The sequence below is a fragment of the Uloborus diversus genome, chromosome 2, assembly GCF_026930045.1.
Source record: "Uloborus diversus isolate 005 chromosome 2, Udiv.v.3.1, whole genome shotgun sequence".
Lineage (NCBI taxonomy): Eukaryota > Metazoa > Arthropoda > Arachnida > Araneae > Uloboridae > Uloborus > Uloborus diversus.
This window is the reverse complement of record NC_072732.1, coordinates 166496595-166517635: the sequence shown is the minus strand read 5'-3', so window position 1 is coordinate 166517635 and position 21041 is coordinate 166496595. Positions and strand designations below refer to the sequence as shown.

General features: G+C 33.5%; 1 protein-coding gene across 1 annotated transcript in view; it reads left to right on the top strand.

Annotated features, from left to right (window-relative positions):
* The window catches only part of LOC129216647 (RYamide receptor-like), a 37580-nt gene extending 16753 nt beyond the window's left edge, over positions 1 to 20827 (top strand). Inside the window, exon 2 of the mRNA XM_054850863.1 lies at positions 20182 to 20827. Coding sequence (XP_054706838.1) covers positions 20182 to 20700 — 519 coding nt within the window. The 3' untranslated portion in view covers positions 20701 to 20827. The remainder of the gene's footprint in view (positions 1 to 20181) is intronic.
* Positions 20828 to 21041: the final 214 nt, after the last annotated feature.

The following is a 21041-nucleotide window of genomic DNA, read 5'->3' as shown; positions in this document are numbered from 1 at the left end:
TTGCAGGTTTAGAAATGCATTCTTCATGCAAAAAAACGGCACTCTACGGGAATTTGATACAATGGTCGCCAAAATTATAAGGAAAAGAGAAATATCCCCAAAATCTTGACTGTATTTGGTGGAAAGTTATACAAATTTTTATATTTAATCCTTTAAAATATTAAGTTTATGCTATTAAAAGCTATACGTGACGTATCTGTTTGTGTGTCTGTAACCATATTTCCTCCAGACTGGCAATGTCTACGAGGTCAATACTGGTACCATTGGGTACAATACATCCCGGAGATGTAATTTCGCCCCATCTCACCCTCTAAATCTTAAGGAGTTGGACATACAGTCCTGAGAATGACCTGAAGAGATCCAGGGATGTACTGACAACTCTGGATGTCCTCAGGACATTTAAGGGCAACAGAATTAAAATCATCAATTATTAGCCACCCCAGACGCCATTGAGACCCCATAGTGGGCGAAGAGGAACCGGCGATCTAAACGAGCAGGTGGGGGGGGGGGGGAGATAGCCCACTAGAATCATATATGTATCGCTCATTTGGAAGAAGAGTGCTACAATACGAAGAAATGAAATTTTACAGGAGAACCATTTGCAGTTGAACCCTTCAGGAAATTTGCTATAAGAAAAAGACATTTACTGTGTTATCCAGTGATTAACATTAGAACAAAAAAATTGTCATTATTTTCTAAAGAAGATAACGTCCTTTAAGCGAAAAAAAAAGAAAATTAAGAATTTCGTATTGTGGCACTCTTTTTCCAAACGAACGATACGTATTATTGTAGTCTCTTATTCTCTAGAAGCTTTCTTTTAACTTCTCACTGCTTTGTGTTTAAAGGAATTTCTAATATTAAGGGCTGAATTCATTGATGCATAACATTTCTCTGACAATAGATTAAAAAGCTAAAATTTCATTCTTACTTTTACGAAAACTTCATTTAAAAATTGAAGTAAGGAAGATTATCTTCTAACATGTGTGAAAAGCTCCATCCAATGCTTCCATTCCTCGGAATGGGACTATTCGGCGCGGCCGTTTCGGCGCCGCCGTTTTGGCGCGGCTATTTCGGCGCGAAACCCATTTCGGCGCCGCCGTTTTGGCACGACCGTTTCGGCGCGATCGATTTCAATACGACCTGTTCGAAAATCAAAATTGTCTGCATACAAATATACCAAACATTGTTTCAAAATTCGAGACATCTTTTGTTTTTTAAGCTATGTTAAAAAGTTTTATGAAGTAATATTTTTAATGATGTATTTTGTTTTCTTATTTATTATTAGTTGATAAAATATAAGTTTAAAAACATCTTCATAATTTTTCGAAGTAGATCAGTTAGGAGACAGCATTAACATTTTTCTATGAAATTTAAATTTAAAACTCATTAAATTTAAATTGAATTTTTTTCGTTGCTGATCATTAATTTGTGAACTTGCTTCAATATATTTTCTGTAAAAAATTAAAAACTGTCAACAAATAATAAGATGAATTTTTTATATTTGTTATTGGAAAAAGTTAACGTGTTGAGAAATCACCCGTAACCCTACTCTCTATAAAGTTTTAAGTTGTGTAGCGTGCTTTGAACACAGGATAGACAAGAAAAAAAAACTTATAAGACTACAAGATACAAATGATATTTATTATGTAAAGATTATTATTATATATTACTTTTAAGTTTCATAAAAACTAATATAATGAATAAAAAATATTTAAAACTTTTTTTTAATTAAAATAAAATAGTTTGTGTCTTTTTAGTTCCTGTAACTGTTCTGTAACACTAAACTGTCGACTAACTATTTGGTAACAAAAAAAAAGCAATAATAAATAATAATAATAATAATGAAACTTTAAAAAATATTAATTTGCAATAAATTTAAAATCGATTACAGAAAAATACTAGTGTTTAGAACTAACTTTTAAAAATAAGAGCACTTTATCTCAAACCATATGTCGTGTGTGGGGGTGTTGTGTGCTTTTTCCAACTACTTTATAGCCGTAATCTCATATATTCAAAGCTAACTGTAACGTGACCAACCTGTTTGCCTGAGAAATATGAATTTTGAAGAAAATTTCAGGTAAAATGATCCATGACTCAGGTCGCAAATTTGAAAATTTTGAAACTTGACCCCCCTTACAAAAAATTCTGGATCCGCCCCTGGGTTTGCATAGTTAAGTGGAGCTTTTTGGTTAGTTTGAAAAGTGTTTTCACGTGAAGAAGACTTATGAAATTATTTCCAATAGCTGCTACAACAGAGAAATAATCACCACAGAAACACAAAACGGCTCAGCATTGATTAAAAAAAAAAAAAGACAATAAGGTAGGACTGGTACTGGCATTACTTGCTAATTTTTCAAGATATTTTTTTATGTTGTCACAGTAAAACATACGTTTATCACCATATGCCCCCTCTCCCCCCCCCCCCCACTGTAATTTTTAAAATAAATTTTAACAAGCATCTAGAGCGCCAAATTCACATACTTCTTCCAAAAATCTTTTTTCTTCTGTGAACTAAAATTTCTAAAAATCACAAAGTTCAGAATGCAAAAATCTGGCACCGAAACGGCCAGCTCCGAAACGGTCAGCGCCGAATCGGCCGCTCCAAAACAGCCACGCCGAATCGTAACAAACCCTCCATTCCTCCCCCCTTCATCCCTCCCTCCCTTCCCCCTCTCTCTTTCTCTCTCTCACACACACACACATAAAATCGACGATTTAAATACATCTAATATTTTTTGTGCTAGACTCGGGCCATAAGTATAATCAAAATCTTACTTTAAATCATGCTTTATTAGCACAATTAAATACTTTATTTTTTTTTCTTTGAACTTGGAACGTTCACCCTTTTTGTCAAGAGTTGATTAAAATGATTAGATATAATTAAAAATGAAAGTAAAATTATACAGTAAACTTGGTGAGAATAATAAAAATATTTTAGTTAAAGCTATCAAACTGACAAAAGGAAAACAAAAGGCATAACTTTCGAAAAAGTCAACAAAAGATCAAATAAGGGTTTTCATGTAAATGTTTAATACCATGATGCTATTGCTTCAAAAAAATACACTAGTCGGGTTAATTTCAGTCATATTTTGTTAAGACTAACTAACTATTAACACTTTTATTTTTCGAAAAATGATAAAAGAGGGTGAAAATGAGTTATTGATTAAAGCGTGGACGAAAACAATAAATGCGAATATTTTTGTCATTGTGTGCTCTGCATGACTGCAATCATATTGCAGTTACATAAAATGCCCGTTAAGAAATAATTCAGCAATAAATGCATCCATCTATGAAGAACACTTCAATAACTATTTGATCCTTCACCGAGTAGCAAGGAGAGCTGGCAGAAATCTCGCTTACAAATTATCAACTTCTGGACATACTTCTGACTAATTTTACGGAACCAGAGCCAAAAATTGCTTTCCTGCAGTTTTACGTTAGTATCATGCTCCTTAGCAACAATTATAAATACATAATATGCCAAGAATTTTCTATAAAAGGGTAATCCAACTCCGAACCAAAAAAAGTATACCTGTTTTTTCAAGCACATAGGACTATTCATCAACGGAAGAAATTGTAGGAAACTTACTTTTTTGATGTATGTTTAGTGGAGATAAAAACTTTTAAACTAGACGTCAAAGTCATTCATTAACATTTTCGGTTGCACGCTCCCATTTTACAGTAGGACAAGGAAGGTTCAATGACCCACCAGGCATTCTGCTAAAACGTTCAATGGCGTACACCTTTCAAACAGTTCCGATTAATTAGCTTTAAACATTTTCAAAAGATATTGCTATAAACGTGTGCATTTACTCTTTCAGTTGTAATTTTCAAGGGTGAAACTCCTGTGCTGAAATATTTTGAAAAATGCAACAAACTATAGGTCTCAAGGATATTTCCACTCTGTCACACAAAGAAATCGGTATGTACAATCCAACTTATGCATGAAAAATCTCGTTGCCAAATTCACAGTTTTCATCGCCAAAACATTACGAACGTTAGAAAAGTAATTTCCCCGTAACAGACATGAAAAGATCTGGCAATACAGTTTTGGTTAGGCTGGGAATAATCCTGATTTGAAATGGTTTAGCATATAATTGGAACAAAATTGCTTCTGAAAAGCTTGTTACTAAGAAAAAACTACAGGAAAGTATAATCTGGTTCTGGTTCTACGAAATTAGTCAGCACGTCAGCAGTACATTTAGAAGTCAACATTTTGGATACCGCTGCATTTATACTTCTCGCAGTTCGTGAAAGACCTACTTTCTACTAATTACTGAAGTGTTCCCATCAATTGGATACACTTCAAAGTGTTATACAACATCAATGCTATTATGTAGAATACAAATAGACGAAATTATTTGCGTATCTGTTGATTTGTTCTGCGCTTTCTCAAACATTGTAGTTTTCATCTTTTTTTCATCAAAAAAAAAAAAAAAAATAATAATAATAATAAGAGTAAACACTATATTTATTCCATCAAATTGTGATATGAAACCTGCAACTCAACTGTATTGAAATAACATCATTTTTACATAATACATTCACATGAAAAAAATATTTGCTCACTATTCCATTTTCTCGTAAGTGATGCAGTTTTTTTTAACCGAGACTGTATAGAGATATAATCAACCTCAAGAAATATTTCCACTATATTTTCTTTTTTACTTCCGACTTTTATGAGATAAACAAGTCTAGTGCAAGCAAATAGATTATAAATAAAAATTAAACTAAGAGAAATAAAAGAGATAACATACGTAGAAAATTAATCATCTTCGTCAATTACATCCTCCATATAAGATTTCTATCCACCATATAGGATAGGTCTACAGCGGGATGATTATGTTTCCAATAAGTATAAAGCAGCATAAAAGGCTATTGAATTCAGTGAACACGTACATTAGTTAAGATGGGAAACTAGTGATTTCTGTTGTTGAAAATGCACTTGAAATAATGTGTAGTTTATACTTTTATTTCGAAATTTTATTACGTATATCAGTGTTCTGAGGAAAAAAACTTTCAATACTTATTTTAAGGCGTAAATCAAACTATAAATGAAGTCCTAGTGTAATAATAATTTTTGAAACACGGGATTTTCATTCTGTCTGCTTCCAGTAGAGTTTCAATTGATTGGTAAAATATACATCGAACACTCAAACTGCGAAGTTACTAATTAAGGTAACAATTTTCACATTAGCATTTTCAGTATACAAACGTCAAGACTGCTTTCTAGAACTGCATCAATCGAACTCAGTGGAAGACAATTTCAAAAGAACCTTTCAAATTAGGAGTATTCATCAATCTTCTTAACTCAATTGGTTGAAAATCCAAGCAACCGCAATTTTCGCAACTCATTTTTCATTGATAGCACTCAATTTGTCTTAAAGATCGATCTTAAAACAGTCACACCGAAGTCCGCCCAACGAAGTTTTCCCATCAGTAATTATTTAATTGATTTTTTGAAACAATTCTCCGAGTGTTATTTAATTATATTTATTGTAAATAATCATAACATTAGAAATAAAGTAACTGAGAACCAAATGATGGTTCATTAGTGAAATGCGATCCAAAGTACTCTAGAAATTGTGTTAGCTTTTAAAATTTCTTTTGCTTTATATTGCGAAATGTTTTAGAGTAATTGTCATTCTTTGGACATTTTAATGAATTTATTACGTCATCAATTTGTTCTTACTTCTTGAATTAATCGAAAAGTACTCCAAACTTTATTTTAAAAAAAATAATGAAAAAAAAAATAAACAAGTAAAAAAACCCTCTAACGAACTCCAATTATTTTTCAGACTTAAAAATCATCGGCTAAAGACAATCATCTAAATTATGAACATGGGGAACATGCATTTGTATTTACTTGCCAGCATTTATTCAGCAATTTTTGTTTAAGATGTGTCTGACTTATATTATCATCCAAGGTACTTCTTACATTTGAATAAGAATTATTTAAATGTAACTAAAATACAGGCGTCTCTCGTATAATACGGTACTTCTACAACACGGTTTCGATATTACATGGTACAAAACTTGATTTTAAATACTACTCGGTTTTGATTCAACATGAATTTTAAAAGATGTAATTTAGTTTTTGTTCAATACACTGTTAAAAATGTATGATAATCACTGTAATAAGTTTTTACTTTGTTTCTATGAAACTTTTAAGGAAAATTGTGTTTTCGGCTCTTTCTCAGTATAACACTAACTTTTAACTTTTAAATACATACTTTATTTTCCTCATTCAGTGTTTCAACAGCAAAAAGATGAATATTATTTTCTTCCCAATGCATTGTAAGAAAATAACAGTAGGATTAAACAAAAGCTAAATTTGGCAAACTATAAATAAAAAAGGTAGTCGAAACAAAATATGAAATAAAATAAATAGAATAATGCTATTTATTTTATTTTGTTGCTGTTGCTCAGAAGAACTTTATTGCTACAGTAAAGCTCAGATTTTTTTTTTCTTATGGAATACGTTTTGTTCGTAGGCTTTTTCAAATGCGCAGTTATTTACAAAGAAAATTGTCTTCATCACCAGTTTAACAATATCAAAGTATGCTTTCCGAAAAAAAATTACGAGTCACTAAAAAACAACGGAAATAGCTTTAACTTTACCCATAGAATTTGAAGCGTTTTCTTGATTTTTCAAGAATCCCATCTTCAGATACTGACTTAAAGACCATGGGATCACATGCGAAGTATATACATTTTCAAACGAAAAAAAAAAAGAATTTTTTTCAATTGGTCTATGCGTCTTTGAGTTTACGGGGGACATACATAAAAAGATTCCGACGAATTGAGAAAGTCTTTTTTGAAGTTGGTTAAAAAAAGAAAAAATCTGAATACGCATAACATTTTATACATTTGGCACTAAAAACTGATTTTGTTCCTCTCCAGGATTTATTTGCACGCTAATTCAGTTAGAACCATTTAAATGTCAACGGTGTTTCCTAACTATTTCATATTTCAAAATAATACGTGTCACGTAACTCGTGAAAAAAGTCACATTTCTCTTTACTTGGCTCCGTTATAGATCAACACCACACTAGAAACAGAGTATCAACTGTGATGTTGTATATATGAAGAGAGATCCAAATACTACTAAAGCAATGATACTAAATTAATTTCCCGTTTGCTTAAGAGGAGTCTTTATTCAAAATTTGCGATATGACTACTAATGATTGATTCAGGGGAAATATTTAAGGGGGGTACTTCCCCAAAGCAAAAGCCCCTAAAAAGGAAAAATACCCCTCAACCCCCCCCGTCCTTAAGGGGGCACCCCTGATTAATATTAATGTTTTATGGTGCTGTCTTTAACACTGAGTAAAGAAAGTACCTTTGTTTTATGGGCACTTTCTTCAACAACGAATTTTATACTTAATCGTTTAATATTGAAATTAAATAAAGTTTATTATTTTTTGTCTACAACTTTTTAAGTAAAGGTTTGGAACCTAAGTTAGATCACTCCTATCCATTAAACAATAAAACACATAAAAATCGTTTCAGTAAGTGAGACGCTATGAATTTACAAACAACAAAACGCGAGCATGAAATTTGAAGAGTTCTCCTCCATTTCTCCAGGATCCCTCATATCCGGACCTGAAGACCATTAGACGACCGGAAGAAGTATAACGTTTCAAACCGAAAAATAATTTCCCTAATCGGTTCAATTAAATTCAAAGTCTATTAATTAGTATTGCCATAACTGTAAATCAAACTAGCGGTTTCATGAAATATTAAATCCAGAATACTCGTCAAACTTCAGCAATCGAACACCAGTTACGATATATTTATTAAGAAACATAGATTTAATCAGCGGGGGGAAGGATTTTTGTCTTCATTTCCCCTTGAATTGAACTCTAAATATATTTCAAAATTGAAATATTAAAAGAAAAAATTTAAAAAACCTTGAATGACTAAATTAAGTTACTTAGTAGCTAAAACTTTTTTTATCTTAAATTAATTTATTCAACTATTTCCAAAGCAAAATACATTTGATTTACTGAATTGCTACATCTGTATATATAAAGTAGCTTGTCCTAACTGACAATCAACGCACAGCAAAAACTGCTGAGGCTAGAAAGCTGAAATTTGGAACATAGGTTAAATTTATAACGTAAGCGCGTGCTAAGAAAGGATTTTTGGAAATTTCAATTTTAAGGGGGTAAAACGGGATGGGAAACGTTCTGCACTCATTTGCAATATTCTCAAGAAAGGTCTCAAATTCAGGGTCGAACCAGATATTAAAAAATTCGAAATTTTACAAGGTTTACGAATATTTCAACCTCACCTACGTAGGATGCTAATTAACGGAGATATTAGTTAAAAACTCAATTTTATGTCCACTTGAACATACGTCTTTGCCAAAAATGGTCCGATTTTTTCGGTTTTTGTACCGTTGGAAAGCCCGTAAAAAATAATCATTTCAAAAATATCCGCTTGGACTAAAGCCACGGACATCGACAAATGAATACGAAAAAAGTTATAAGCATTTGAAGTAAAAATTCATTTATTTCAAAAAGAAATTTCTTTCTCCATTTTTTGCGCGAGATTAATTTTAGCTTGAAGAAAAGCTGAACAATATTATTTGTTGCCGTTTCTTGCTTGAGTATCAAGAAGTAAAATTCCTTGTAATTAGTTTTTAACGCATTGCGGCTTTGTCTGTAGCAGGGCATTTAAAATATATTCCCTCTTGATTAGGTTTTCGTAAGTCGATGTTTTCATGTACGATTTTAATGGATGTGTTGTCTTTAAAAAAAAATCTGACTCTTACTAGTTTTGTTAACGTTATTTTTAAGGGTGAATGATACATTTTGTTTTAATGGTGATACTGAGGAATATTTCTCTTATTTAAAAGGTGTTTTTTGTGCTCTTAGACACATTCTGATGAATATTTTTCGAAACTATTGCAGACGATGATTTTAAAGAGCCGTCGACTCTCTTTGAAAACTGTTATTTTTATTATATCGGAGACACGTTTTTTTTTTCGTTATAGGTACTTTACGGCATATTATTAATCTTGGCGATAGTTTTTGTTTAACTTATTTTGTTACCATGTTTAATTATATCTACGTAGAAACTTTATTTGGTGAAACCATGTATTATTTTATCACTGTGCTTTTTTTTGAACAAAAAACAAGAATTGAAACAAAACTAATAAAATGAAATGTAATTTTCCAAATAATTAAACCAAGCCATTTAAAGTAAAATGTGTGCCAAATGAAAATCCCCACTAATTCGCCAAATAGACTTTATATGATCCATTAACATGTAAAATTATTTGCTAAATGAATAAATCGAGTCATAAATAAATGCGACCGTTCCATTAAAATAGAAATTAGAAAAGACGGAAAAGACATGGCGATGATGTAAGAATATTTTTCAAATTTTCTTACATTTTACGGGGTACGGTATGCAAGATTTCCATTTCGTAGTAGATGTACTGTGCTTTTTCTTCCGTTGTTTTTCGGATGGATAATTTTCGTTTGAACATTTTCGTTAAAAACATTGGATTGCTAATTGTTCGGAGTTCGCTTCGCTCGCTAATAGGGTGGGTTACTGTAGCGCGGTCGCTTGGCGAGTTTGGCAATAAGCAATAGAATTGCGGGATTTTTTTTTACAATTTAAAAGCTACTGTTAATGTAATTTTGATATATATATTGTTTATTTGGCGAAATATTAAAATTAAAAATAATTGTTTTCAGCTATTTAAAAGCTGTTTACGGAATTCAGTAAAATAAATTGATTATTTTACATCACAGGGGGAAAGGGGAATTCTTTTTAATCAAGGAACTTTTTTTCTTTAATCATGTTGCTAATCGATCGGAGTTTGCATCACTCGTTAATCGGTTGGGTTACGGCAGTGGGATCACTTGGCGAGTTAGGCGATAAACAATAGATTTGGGGAAATTTTTACTTTTGAAAGCTACTGTTAACGTAATTTGACGTCTTTTTCTTTTATTTGGCAAAACTTTTTTATTTGCAAAAAAAAAAAATATCCGCTTCGCTCGCAAAAATGCTGGGTTCCGGTATCGCGGTCCTTTGGCGAGTTAGGCAATAACGATAGTTGGAAAAGTATTTAAAGTTTGAAAGCAACTGTAAATGTAAAATAGTTAGTTACCAAAGTTATGAAGCACAACGATGGATAACTAATTATTTTAATTTTCAGCACAAAGGTATTTATTTGTTAACTGTAAATGTAATTCAATGTTATGGTGAATTGTTTTGAATTCCAAAGAAACGTTTGATTTGTTTTTAACCAAATGAAACACGACTTTTTCTTCTTTTTCTGACGACGATTTTCGAATGTCCCATGGGATTTTTTTTTCTTTTTTCGTTAAATGAGAAGGCTAATCAATCGGAGTTTGCTTCGCTCGCTAAGAGCTGGGTTACGGTAGCGTGGTCGCTGGCCGAGTTAGGTGACAAGCAATAGAGTTGCAGAATTATTTTACATTTGAAAGATACTATTTGATGTCTTTTTTGGTTATTTGTTGAAACATTGCAGATTGCACATAAAAACCGCTTCATTCGCTAAAGTGTAATTTTATGGTACCGTGGAACATTGACACGTTAAGCGATGAACTATACAGTTGGACGATTATTTTGAGTCTTAAGGCATCTGTAAATCTTTTAAAATGTTTTTGCGAATAGTTTTAAATTTCAAAGAGACTTCAAAAGTTTTTTTTGAAAAATGAATTTTTTACATAGGTGGTGGGAGGGGCGTGACTTTTTTTTACTCAACAAAATTCCTTAAAATTCACAGCACGGACATCGCCATTGAAAACAACAGGCGGCGCCGAGAAAATCAATCATCCCGATGCGTGAGAATTAAATATTGTTCAAGACAAGATTCCTCCGTCGAAAGTATGCCCCGTTCACGACAAAACCACGTGACTTGTGATATAACGCGCAGCTGACGAAAGCTGGTCGTCGTAGCCACAACGTATTAAATTTAAAGTTTCTAAGATTTCTCCGGGACCCCTCATCAGATCCAGATAAAATTAACATAGGACCATCTGGAAAGTATACCCTTCCAAACGAAAAAAGAATTTTTCAAATCGGTCCAGCATTCTTGGAACAATACGAAAGCATACATAAAAAGCCGCAAGACGAAATCATAACCTCCTTTTTTGAAGTCGGTTAAAAAAGAAAACACTTTGTTATACATTAGTTGAAAGCTGAAATGTTTTTTAAGTTTGAATTCAATATGTCTCTCATTTTAATCGTACACCTACCACTAAGGCTAAAATATTCCAAACTATGAGCTATCTCTAAAAAATTTTGCTGAATTTTTGTCATTGAGTATGTTCGGATGGATTTGATTCAATATATCTTCTATATCAAGATTAGTGTCAATAATTTCTAATCAATTTATTAAGAGCTATGGAGGGATCTATTCCATAAAAAATATAAGCGTGTCTAACTATATTATGTATGAGAAATAACAACGTTAAATTGCACATGTTGTAGATTACTGCGTACACGTGTTTCGGGTTAAAACTCCTTATTTTTTCCTTGAAAAAGGTGTTCCTTGTCGCCCCAAAACACATGTCTGTAACAATCTGCAATTTGTGCAATTTAACTTTATTTCTTTTTTTTTTTTTTTTACTTTTTAAGCTCAAATATATTTATTCAACTTTATACGTATGTACGCCTGTCCTCTCTGAATATCGTCAAGTTGACATTGGTTAGCATGAAAATTTTGCCATTTCAATATGTAAGTTTTTTTCCTCTAAACCGGTATTGAACTTGTTTATTTGAAATAAAAACGCCTAATGCTTTAATTTAAATACTTCTTTTATAGTTTTATAAGAAAGTATACGATTTGAAGGTTTATAAATCGAGAATTTTTCAGTTACCTGAAGTAAAATTTCTAACAAAACAATATGTATTGCTATCTTGTTACTATTAATTATAAACTACTAATAATAAATGTCAATCGATGGAGTTATCCTTATTATAGAGCTTTTTTATCAAACTGTTTTCTTCTATTGCCTCTTTGCTCTAACTTTGACTAATTTGCTATTGTCTTTTGTCTGCTAAATACTATCTAATAATGCTTAAATTTTCTAACGCTTGCCTTCTCTGTCCTTGCCCTTCTTTTTCTCAACAGATGGTGAAAATGATGATTGTTTGTGTTTTCGTTTTTACTCTGTGCTGGCTTCCTTTCAATTCGCTGATGGTCATTGGTGACCAGTACCCAGAACTCTACAATCTTCCCAATATCATTTATTTGTGGTTCGCTTGCCATTGGTTGGCAATGAGTCACGCCTGCTACAACCCCGCCATCTATTGCTGGATGAATGAAAAGTATCGACACGGATTCAAAATGGCTTTTCGGTGGCTACCTTGCATCAGCTCTTCTATCGGGAACAGAATGTCGGATCAATCTACTATCAACATGTCCGTCGCTACTGCCATCAGCATGAAGAGACCAAACACAAGGATTGATGTGAAAAATAACTTCGCGAACAGAGCTGCTTGGGGACATACTAAACTGAGTAGGGTGTTTACATGACATGATATTTTTCTTCTTTGATTTGCATGCAAGACTAGTTACATTTTGCTCGGTGTTTTTCCTAAAAGCATTGTTTTCATGTACTAACTCTTTTTTTTCTGTGAAAGATTAACGAATCAAGTATTGAAGTTGCATACGTCAGTATCTGAATTCTAGTATTTAAGCATAATGAGGAAACGATTTTTTTCATAATCGAAAAAGATACACTAACACAAATATTAATTAATGTATCTTAATAAACAACCTTTGACAATAAATTTCGATAAATAGTCCTGTAACATTATCGTAGATAAAATATCAACGAAAGTTACTTTACTGTCCTTCGAAATAGTCACTTCTCATAACTATGAAGGCTGATATCTGTTATACATGTCCTGGAAACTTTGCAATAGGTTTTCTTTTAAGATGGAGTTCAAAAGCATCGTCACGTTTCGTTCGTCGTCAGATATTGTCAAATCTTTCAAAGCGAGTTTGAGTCGTGACAATAGGAAGAAATCTGGAGGATTGAGATCCAACGAGTATGGTGGATGTTCAATCTGTACCACCTCTATGTGTTTGCCAGAAACCAATTAGACAGCCTTCAAATTAATCTTTAGTTCATTCATTTTTTAAAAATTTGTTTTCAATTAAGAACCAACGCACTGAAAAAAGCATTTTGTAAAATAAGTCTTACACGGAGCACGAACGACGCTCAATTGAACAACGGGAAGGGGGGAGATGGTCAATACCTGTCACTGCGCAGGTGCAGCATTTTGTCTAACCAGTGTTGCCACTTCAACCGATTGGAATTCATTCACTGAATTTTATTGTCAGAGGTTGTATGTACACGTGTGTGCACGCAAAGTAGTAGAATAACTTTTCCTATTTCTAATATTTTTTCAGAAAGAAGTTAATCATATAATTTTTCCTGATACAACGCGTTTTATTATCTTAGATGAATAAATGATTTTATTTCTCACTAATAATGCTTAAAGGATTTTTTTAGAGAATATGTTTTGTACTGAACACCAGTTATAAACTAGTGTATACATGCAAAACACAAAGTAACCTTTCCAACTTATTTTGTTTTTAATTTTATCTATCGAAAATGGTTAATCCTACCGATTTGAATTGTAAACGATATTTAATACCTTGTTAAATTCTTCTAATATCTATCTTCTGTAAATATAACTTAATCTCTTATTTTAATTACACAAACGTTAGTTAAGTTTTTTTTTAATCATTTAAACTTACAGAAATATTTTTCTCGATAAACACTTACAGATTTCTATTTCATATTTATATTTATTTAAATTGTGTTAATTAAGTAGTTCAAATTGTTCTTACCTGTTAAGTTTTACATTTGAAATTTAGGCTTCCCATTAAATATTTTAATTAAGTATTCAATAAAATATCCTCGCCTCGAAATTACTTTTAAGCTTCCAATTAAACATGTAACTGATAAGTTCATCTTCAAATAAAGCAATTTAAAAATTGTTTGAAATAACTTTGCAGAAAAGTAGTTTAAACTCTTTTAAAATATGATTTTCTTTGCTACTCAAGATAACAAAAAAGACATTTGTCTGATACTTTCAAAGTTCAAGAAATCATGATTTATAAGTGAAAATTGAAAAATTCCGAAAATAATTAACAAACTATATTTAATTGCATTTATGACGAAGTGGAATCTTGTGAAACTTGACAAAATAAATTGTAGATGTTACAAGAACTTCGATGACGCTAAGGAGATTCACCTGTATTGAATTGTATTTGTGTTGAAAGGTTGTGTAAAGCAGAGATTCAGACAGCTGAACATAAACAAATACGTTTAATACGAAACATGGGGACACACATACAGCAATACATATAGAAAAGTAGTGAAGCCTTGATAAACAGACTGCGGCTCTTTAAATAGAATAGAGGGCAGATTTTCAGTATCCAATGATGTTTCTCAAATAGCAATAAGCTTTCTCCTAAGTCCGATGGTGGATTAAAGAAGAGATTTTGCGAACTCCGTGGAAAGCTGCAAATGTCTCTTCCAATAAGAAATAAGCACAGTTCTCTCTTTTAAACCAATGGAGAAAGCGATTACATTCAACACCCGCCCTTAATCGCTTATTACTAAACAACACAATGACATAAGTTCATGCAATTTAAATTTAGGAAGAGCCTTAGTAAACATATCAGCAATTTGTTTATCAGTAGAAACATATTCAATATATATATTTTCAACATTTAAAATATTTCTAATAAACTTTAACTTAACATCAATATGTTTCAATCTACCAGAACTATTTTCATTAGTTATACATTTGATTGCAGACTGATTATCTTCATATATGACAATGTTATTTACAGTAAGAAATTCACATGCAATATTTTTATAATACACTAGATCTAATAAAGACTTACCAACTGCAAGTACCTCAGCTTCAGTAGAAGAAACAGCTATTGAACTTTGTTTCTTCACGCTCCATAAAATTGGACACTTTTTATAAAAAAAATAACGTAACCTAAAACTGATTTGCGATCACGCGGATCTTATGCCCAATCTGAATCAACATACATAGATAAATCAACATTAGAGTCACAACACTTACTATACACAATTTTATAATCCGATGTACCTTTTAAATAGCGTAAAATTCTTTTAAGTCCATTCCAAGCCGATTCTGTTGGATTCTCCTGTAATTGGCTAAAACAGTTCACAGCGAACAGTATATCGGGTCGTGTTGTCATCGCAAGATACAATAAAGATCCAACTAGTTCACGGTAAGGTCCCTTGAAGATAGTTCCTTCCTCAAAGTCAGCTGGAGTTGACTTTGCTTCTAAAGGTGTTGCACTCGGCTTGCACTCACTCATGTTAAATCTCTTCAATAGTTTAAGAATATACTCCTTTTGATCTTGCACTAATTTAGTAGAAGTAAATTCCATACGAATTCCTAAAAACTCAGAAGCTGGTTCGAGTTTGGACATCTGAAATTCATTTTGAAGAAGTTTAATCACAATCATTATTTCTGAAACATCTGATCCAGCGATAAGAATATCATCAACGTATAAACAAATTATTATTTTTCTTTCATTCACAATTCTGATGAAAATACACGGTTCTGAGTTTAACTGCTTAAAATTAATTTTTATCATAAATTGGGAAAATCTGAAGAACCATTGTCTAGGAGCTTGTTTTAATAAGTATAAACTTTTATTTAATTTGCATACTCTGCCAGATGAATCCTTGAATCCTTGCGGTTGTTCCATAAAAACAATTTCTTCCAACTCACCATTCAGAAAAGCTGTTTTCACATCCATTACATAAGCCTTTAAATCCTCTTGAAGAATCGAAACAAGAACTAATCGTAAACAAGGCATCCCAATGACTGGCGAATAAGTTTCTACGTGTTCCTTCTGCTGGTCTCCCCTTGCGGCTTTGAGAGTTCCGTCTCTTTTCTTTCTAAACACCCACTTACACTTTATGGGGGTCGCGTTATCAGGGAGATCTACCAGTTCCCAAGTTTTGTTTATCTGGATGGAGCGCAATTCTTCCCCCATCGCGACTTTCCACTGGGCTTGTTGTTCTTCCTGTAGTTTTGAGATGTCATAAAAGGTCAACGTCTCTTCTGACGTGTACATTGCTTCATATCGTTCTGGTTTTTTACTTTTTCTTTCTGATCGTCGGGGTGCAGCTGCGGGCGTTTTGGTTTCGTTTTCTCCTAACTCTTTATTCACATTTCTGTCGTGTTTTTCCTCGTCTTTTTCTTCTCTTTTCGGTCGCTTGTCTGGTGAATTACTTCTATCTTGCACATATACTTTATTTTCATTGAAGCGAACATTGCGTAACACAATAACTCTGTGCGTATCAGGATCCATGACTCGATATCCCATGCTAGAATATCGAATGAAGATCATTCGTTTAGATTTCGGATCTAATTTTTGTCTGCGAGTATCAGGAATTTTGGCATAAGCATCACAACCAAATAATTTTATTTGATTTAAATCCGGTTTCTGGGAATATTTTAGTTCAAAGGGTGACATTTCATTTATGCTTGAACTAGGGATTCTGTTATGAATATATGCTGCAACTTGAATAGCATACCCCCAACAGTTCTTAGGTAAATTTGCATCATATAAAAGTGCACGGGCTTTATCAAAAAGTGATCTGTTCATCCGCTCTGAAATTCCGTTCAATTCGTGAGTATAAGGGGGGCAGGGATCTATCGTAACTCCAAGTTTATTTGCTATAGCTTTAAGTTCACCTGAAACATATTCCTGGGCATTATCACAACGAATTTTTCGAACGCTTTCATTCAATTTGAGAAACTTTTTGATTTCCACGGGAACATCACTTTTCTTTTTAAGATGACGAACTTCACAAAAACGAGAATAATCATCAACTAATGTTAACACATACCTTTCACCCGCTTGAGTTGGTGGGTTGACCGGACCGCATAGGTCAGAATGGATTGTCATCATGGGAGCTTTTTCTCTTCTTCGGTTTCCTATTCCTATAGGGTTCGCGGACTGCTTCGCTAACACACATTTATCACAAAATTTGTCACTTGTTGGTAATCCTAGTTTTCTCAGAACATGGTTTCCGGAGTGTCCTAACCTGCGATGCCACAGTTCACCTCCATCTTTTTCTGCAACAAAGGAGTTTGAAATGAAGGGAACAAAATCACTTGCATATTGACCATTTGAATTCAGCTTGCACAAAACGAAATTTGTACTTCCCTTTTCAATGACTACTTCGTCATTTTTGAAGCTCAAAGTGCATCCAGCTTTTTGTATCTGTTTCACTGAAATGAGGTTTCCATTTAGTTCTGGAACATATAACACATCTTTCAGTAGGACCTCTTGCACATCGTCATCTAATACACCGCGAATAGTTCCTATTCCTTTTACTTCCAGTTTACTGGCTTTTGCAACGCATGACACAGTTCCTGAGGATGGTTTTAACTCCTCAAACCATTCCCGATGTGCGCACATATGAGCTGTAGATCCGCTATCCACTATAAATGACCGATGTTCTACTTCGCCAACAACGAAAGTCACTGCAACTGCTCCATCCTTTGATGAAGTATTCTTTCTCGTTTGGACTGTGCAATTCCTCTTAAAATGTCCTTTTCTTCCGCACTGGTAGCAAACTATGTTACTTCTACAAAATTTCGCAATGTGCCCTGTTTTGCGACACTTGTTACACACTACCCGATGATTTGTAGAAAAGGCTGCACCATTTGATCACTCAGTTTTCCAAGATTTGGGCTCCGAGACTCGACGATCTCTCATCAGCACTTCAGCATCCAGAAGACGACCGCAAACAAACTCTAAAGTCAGGTCCTCCGAAGGCTGATTTTCTATTGCAGATTTCGATGCGTCATACTCTGCTGGAAGAGACATCAAAAGATAGACAATACTGTCCATGTCACTCACTTTCACGCCACACGATTTTAAATGGGTAACGAGCCTGTTCACTTCATCAATATGCTCCTGCATGGATGAGTCCTTTTTCATTTTCAAAGTTGAAAGTCTCTTTCTAACCAATATCTGACTGACCGCTCCTTCTCGAACATAGATCGATTTCAATTTTGCAATTACTTCAGCACAAGTCTTTTCTTCCGAAAGCGAAACTAAAACTTTATCACTAAGAAATGATAACATCAAGGCATAGGCCTTCTTACTCGCTAAAAGTTCATTAGCTTTCGAAGAAACCGCTTCACGTTCCAAATACACCTCTAAATTCTTTGCTGCGAAAACCGCTTCCATTCTCCTGCACCACAGAGAGAAATTCCTTCCGTCAAAAGGCTCGACATAATATTTTATCTCGTCCCCCATGTTACTCCGCTACTGCAGTGATTTAGTAGCTGGGTGAAACTTAGAACTAACCACGCTCTGCTGTTGAAAGGTTGTGTAAAGCAGAGATTCAGACCGCTGAACATAAACAAATACGTTTAATACGAAACATGGGGACACACATACAGCAAGACATATAGAAAAGTAGTGAAGACCTGATAAACAGACTGCGGCTCTTTAAATAGAATAGAGGGCAGATTTTCAGCATTCAATGATGTTTCTTAAATAGCAATAAGCTTTCTCCAAAGTCCGATGGTGGATTAAAGAAGAGATTTTGCGAACTCCATGGAAAGCTGCAAATGTCTCTTCCAATAAGAAATAAGCACAGTTCTCTCATTTTAAACCAATGGAGAAAGCGATTACATTCAACAATTTGCCTGTTTTTGATTATAACATATTTATAATTCGTGAACTATAGGGCGGTAACTTACTGAATAAATTGTTGTTCGCTTATCAATCATTTTAGGCAGAATATGATACATTATAGCGAGTTCTAATTGAACTTATAAGTGAAAGGAATCGCTAATATTGCATTTGACGTATTTTCCTTTGAAAAAGTTATTTAAAGAACTAGTTTTAAAAAACGTCATTAAAAAGAACTGTTTCTGATCTATGCATGATTCTTTTTTTTTTTAAATATATTGATTTATATATGAAAAGGTTTTTAACAACGTCATTACACTTCTACTTGCGCACTGTTCAACGTTCTGAGAAGATTTGGACGATGTTCAACTTCGTGTTAGGCACAAGCAAAGCCATAATTTACCGACTTGTTGGTGGGTGTTGTAACAGTTCATATATGGATGTAAACTATTATACTAGAGTTGACAATATGTTAAAACCTTCAAAAACCCATTGCGGTGCCCCTGAAAGGTTTTTTGCTTTTGTAGACCCCATTTTCAGCCACCAATGGTAGCGCCACCTACTAGTTTTGTCCCCACTAGTGTACTAGTGGGGACAAAACTTTAAGAGAGGTAAAGATCAAAATAAAAAAAATAATAAAATAAATAAGAATTATGCAGAAATCTTTAATAGTATGTTTTTAAAATAAATATTATTTTTAATCGCAAAACTTAGCAAAATCCTGAAAGTACCAAAAAAAAAAAAAAAAAATTGGCGCGAAGAACAGTCGTTTTGTATAGATCAGTTTTCAATATACACATGGTAATTCCAGAGTTTTTCAGCCAAGGTCAGTTTTGGCAATATGATCATAATTATAAAGTTGCTCTTATTAATCCAACTCTTTCGTCTACCTGTTCTTTTGCCTCGTATGCCTTTCTCTGATTCACCTGCTTTACATTTTGAATGTCGTCGAATGCCATGATCTATAACAAGTCCTCCAAATTGGAATAGTAGCCATCTCTTTGGATCACCAGATCCACGATGTTTGGGAGATCATCAGACAAATAAATTGTACTGTACATTGATCAACTTTCAATAAGTTTAAATTTTTTATTTCAATATTTGTTATATTTAACGATATGAAGAATAATTTAAAATATGACTTAAGAATATCCTCATAACTTATTGGTTCAGCTTGAACAATGTACAGCTCTGTAACTCCATTAGATCACGTTAACGAACGCTGATGAGGGAAATGTCATGCGTTTTTGGTAATAAGATCAGGGTCGCATTTTCTTCCTGAACTACATTGACAATATCCATCAAGTACAGTACCCATATTTACTGCGACTATCTCTATGCTTGAAAATATGTCGAAAGGCTCTCACATAACGGCGTGAGACAAAAGAAAAAGCTAATTTTAGTGAAATGTGTTAGAAGTATAAGTTTTTTAATTTCTAATTGCTAAGACATTTATCTCTTTTTTCCAGATGATAAAAATGATGATAACCGTAGTGTCTGTGTTCACCCTCTGCTGGCTTCCTCTGAACGCTCTGATTGTAGTGGGCGATGAGCACGACATCATATGGCAGTTTTCTCACATTCACTACGTGTGGTTCGTCTGCCACTGGCTGGCCATGAGCAACGCCTCCTACAACCCTATCATCTACTGCTGGATGAACTCTAAATACAGAGACGGTTTCCGGCACGTGTTCCATCAAGTGTTTTTCTGTCTTTCCAACGAGAAGAGTCACTTCAAGGGACCTGCTGCTCATAACGGACTCAACAGGTGCACCACCAACAACACCATTTACACAAGTATTCGATCTTCGGTAAATAGGAAAGGTTCTGATGCTTCCACTCAACCAGGCTCTTTGGTGAAGGGGAAGAAAACTCAGGGTCACAATAGGACTGAAAGTGGAACTGTCGTCATTCATATTGAGATGGACACTCTGTCATTGCCGAAATACAATGGACATTCGACCACACAAGCTGAATCTAATGTATAGTCTTCGATAACGGCTTTCTAAAGTATAAATACATAAGTCGTCACATCAACTCTGCTATAATTTGGTTTCCACAAAATTGCGAGTCTACCAGAACCCGATTAAAAAATTAGGTAGCCCAACGCCTTTTTTTTTTTTTTTTTGAGCCTCCTAGCTGTCAAAACCTGAATCTTTAATCATTAACTGAAACAATTTTTGGCATTTGGGGGCCCCCTAAATGGTTTTATTTGGCTGCATTTCTATGACATTGAAAGATGAGCATGGCATTTAGAAAAGTTGATACTCTAAAACCTCAAAAAAAGGTTTTTCAGTTTTATACATTAAAAATATTCGAGTCAACAGCT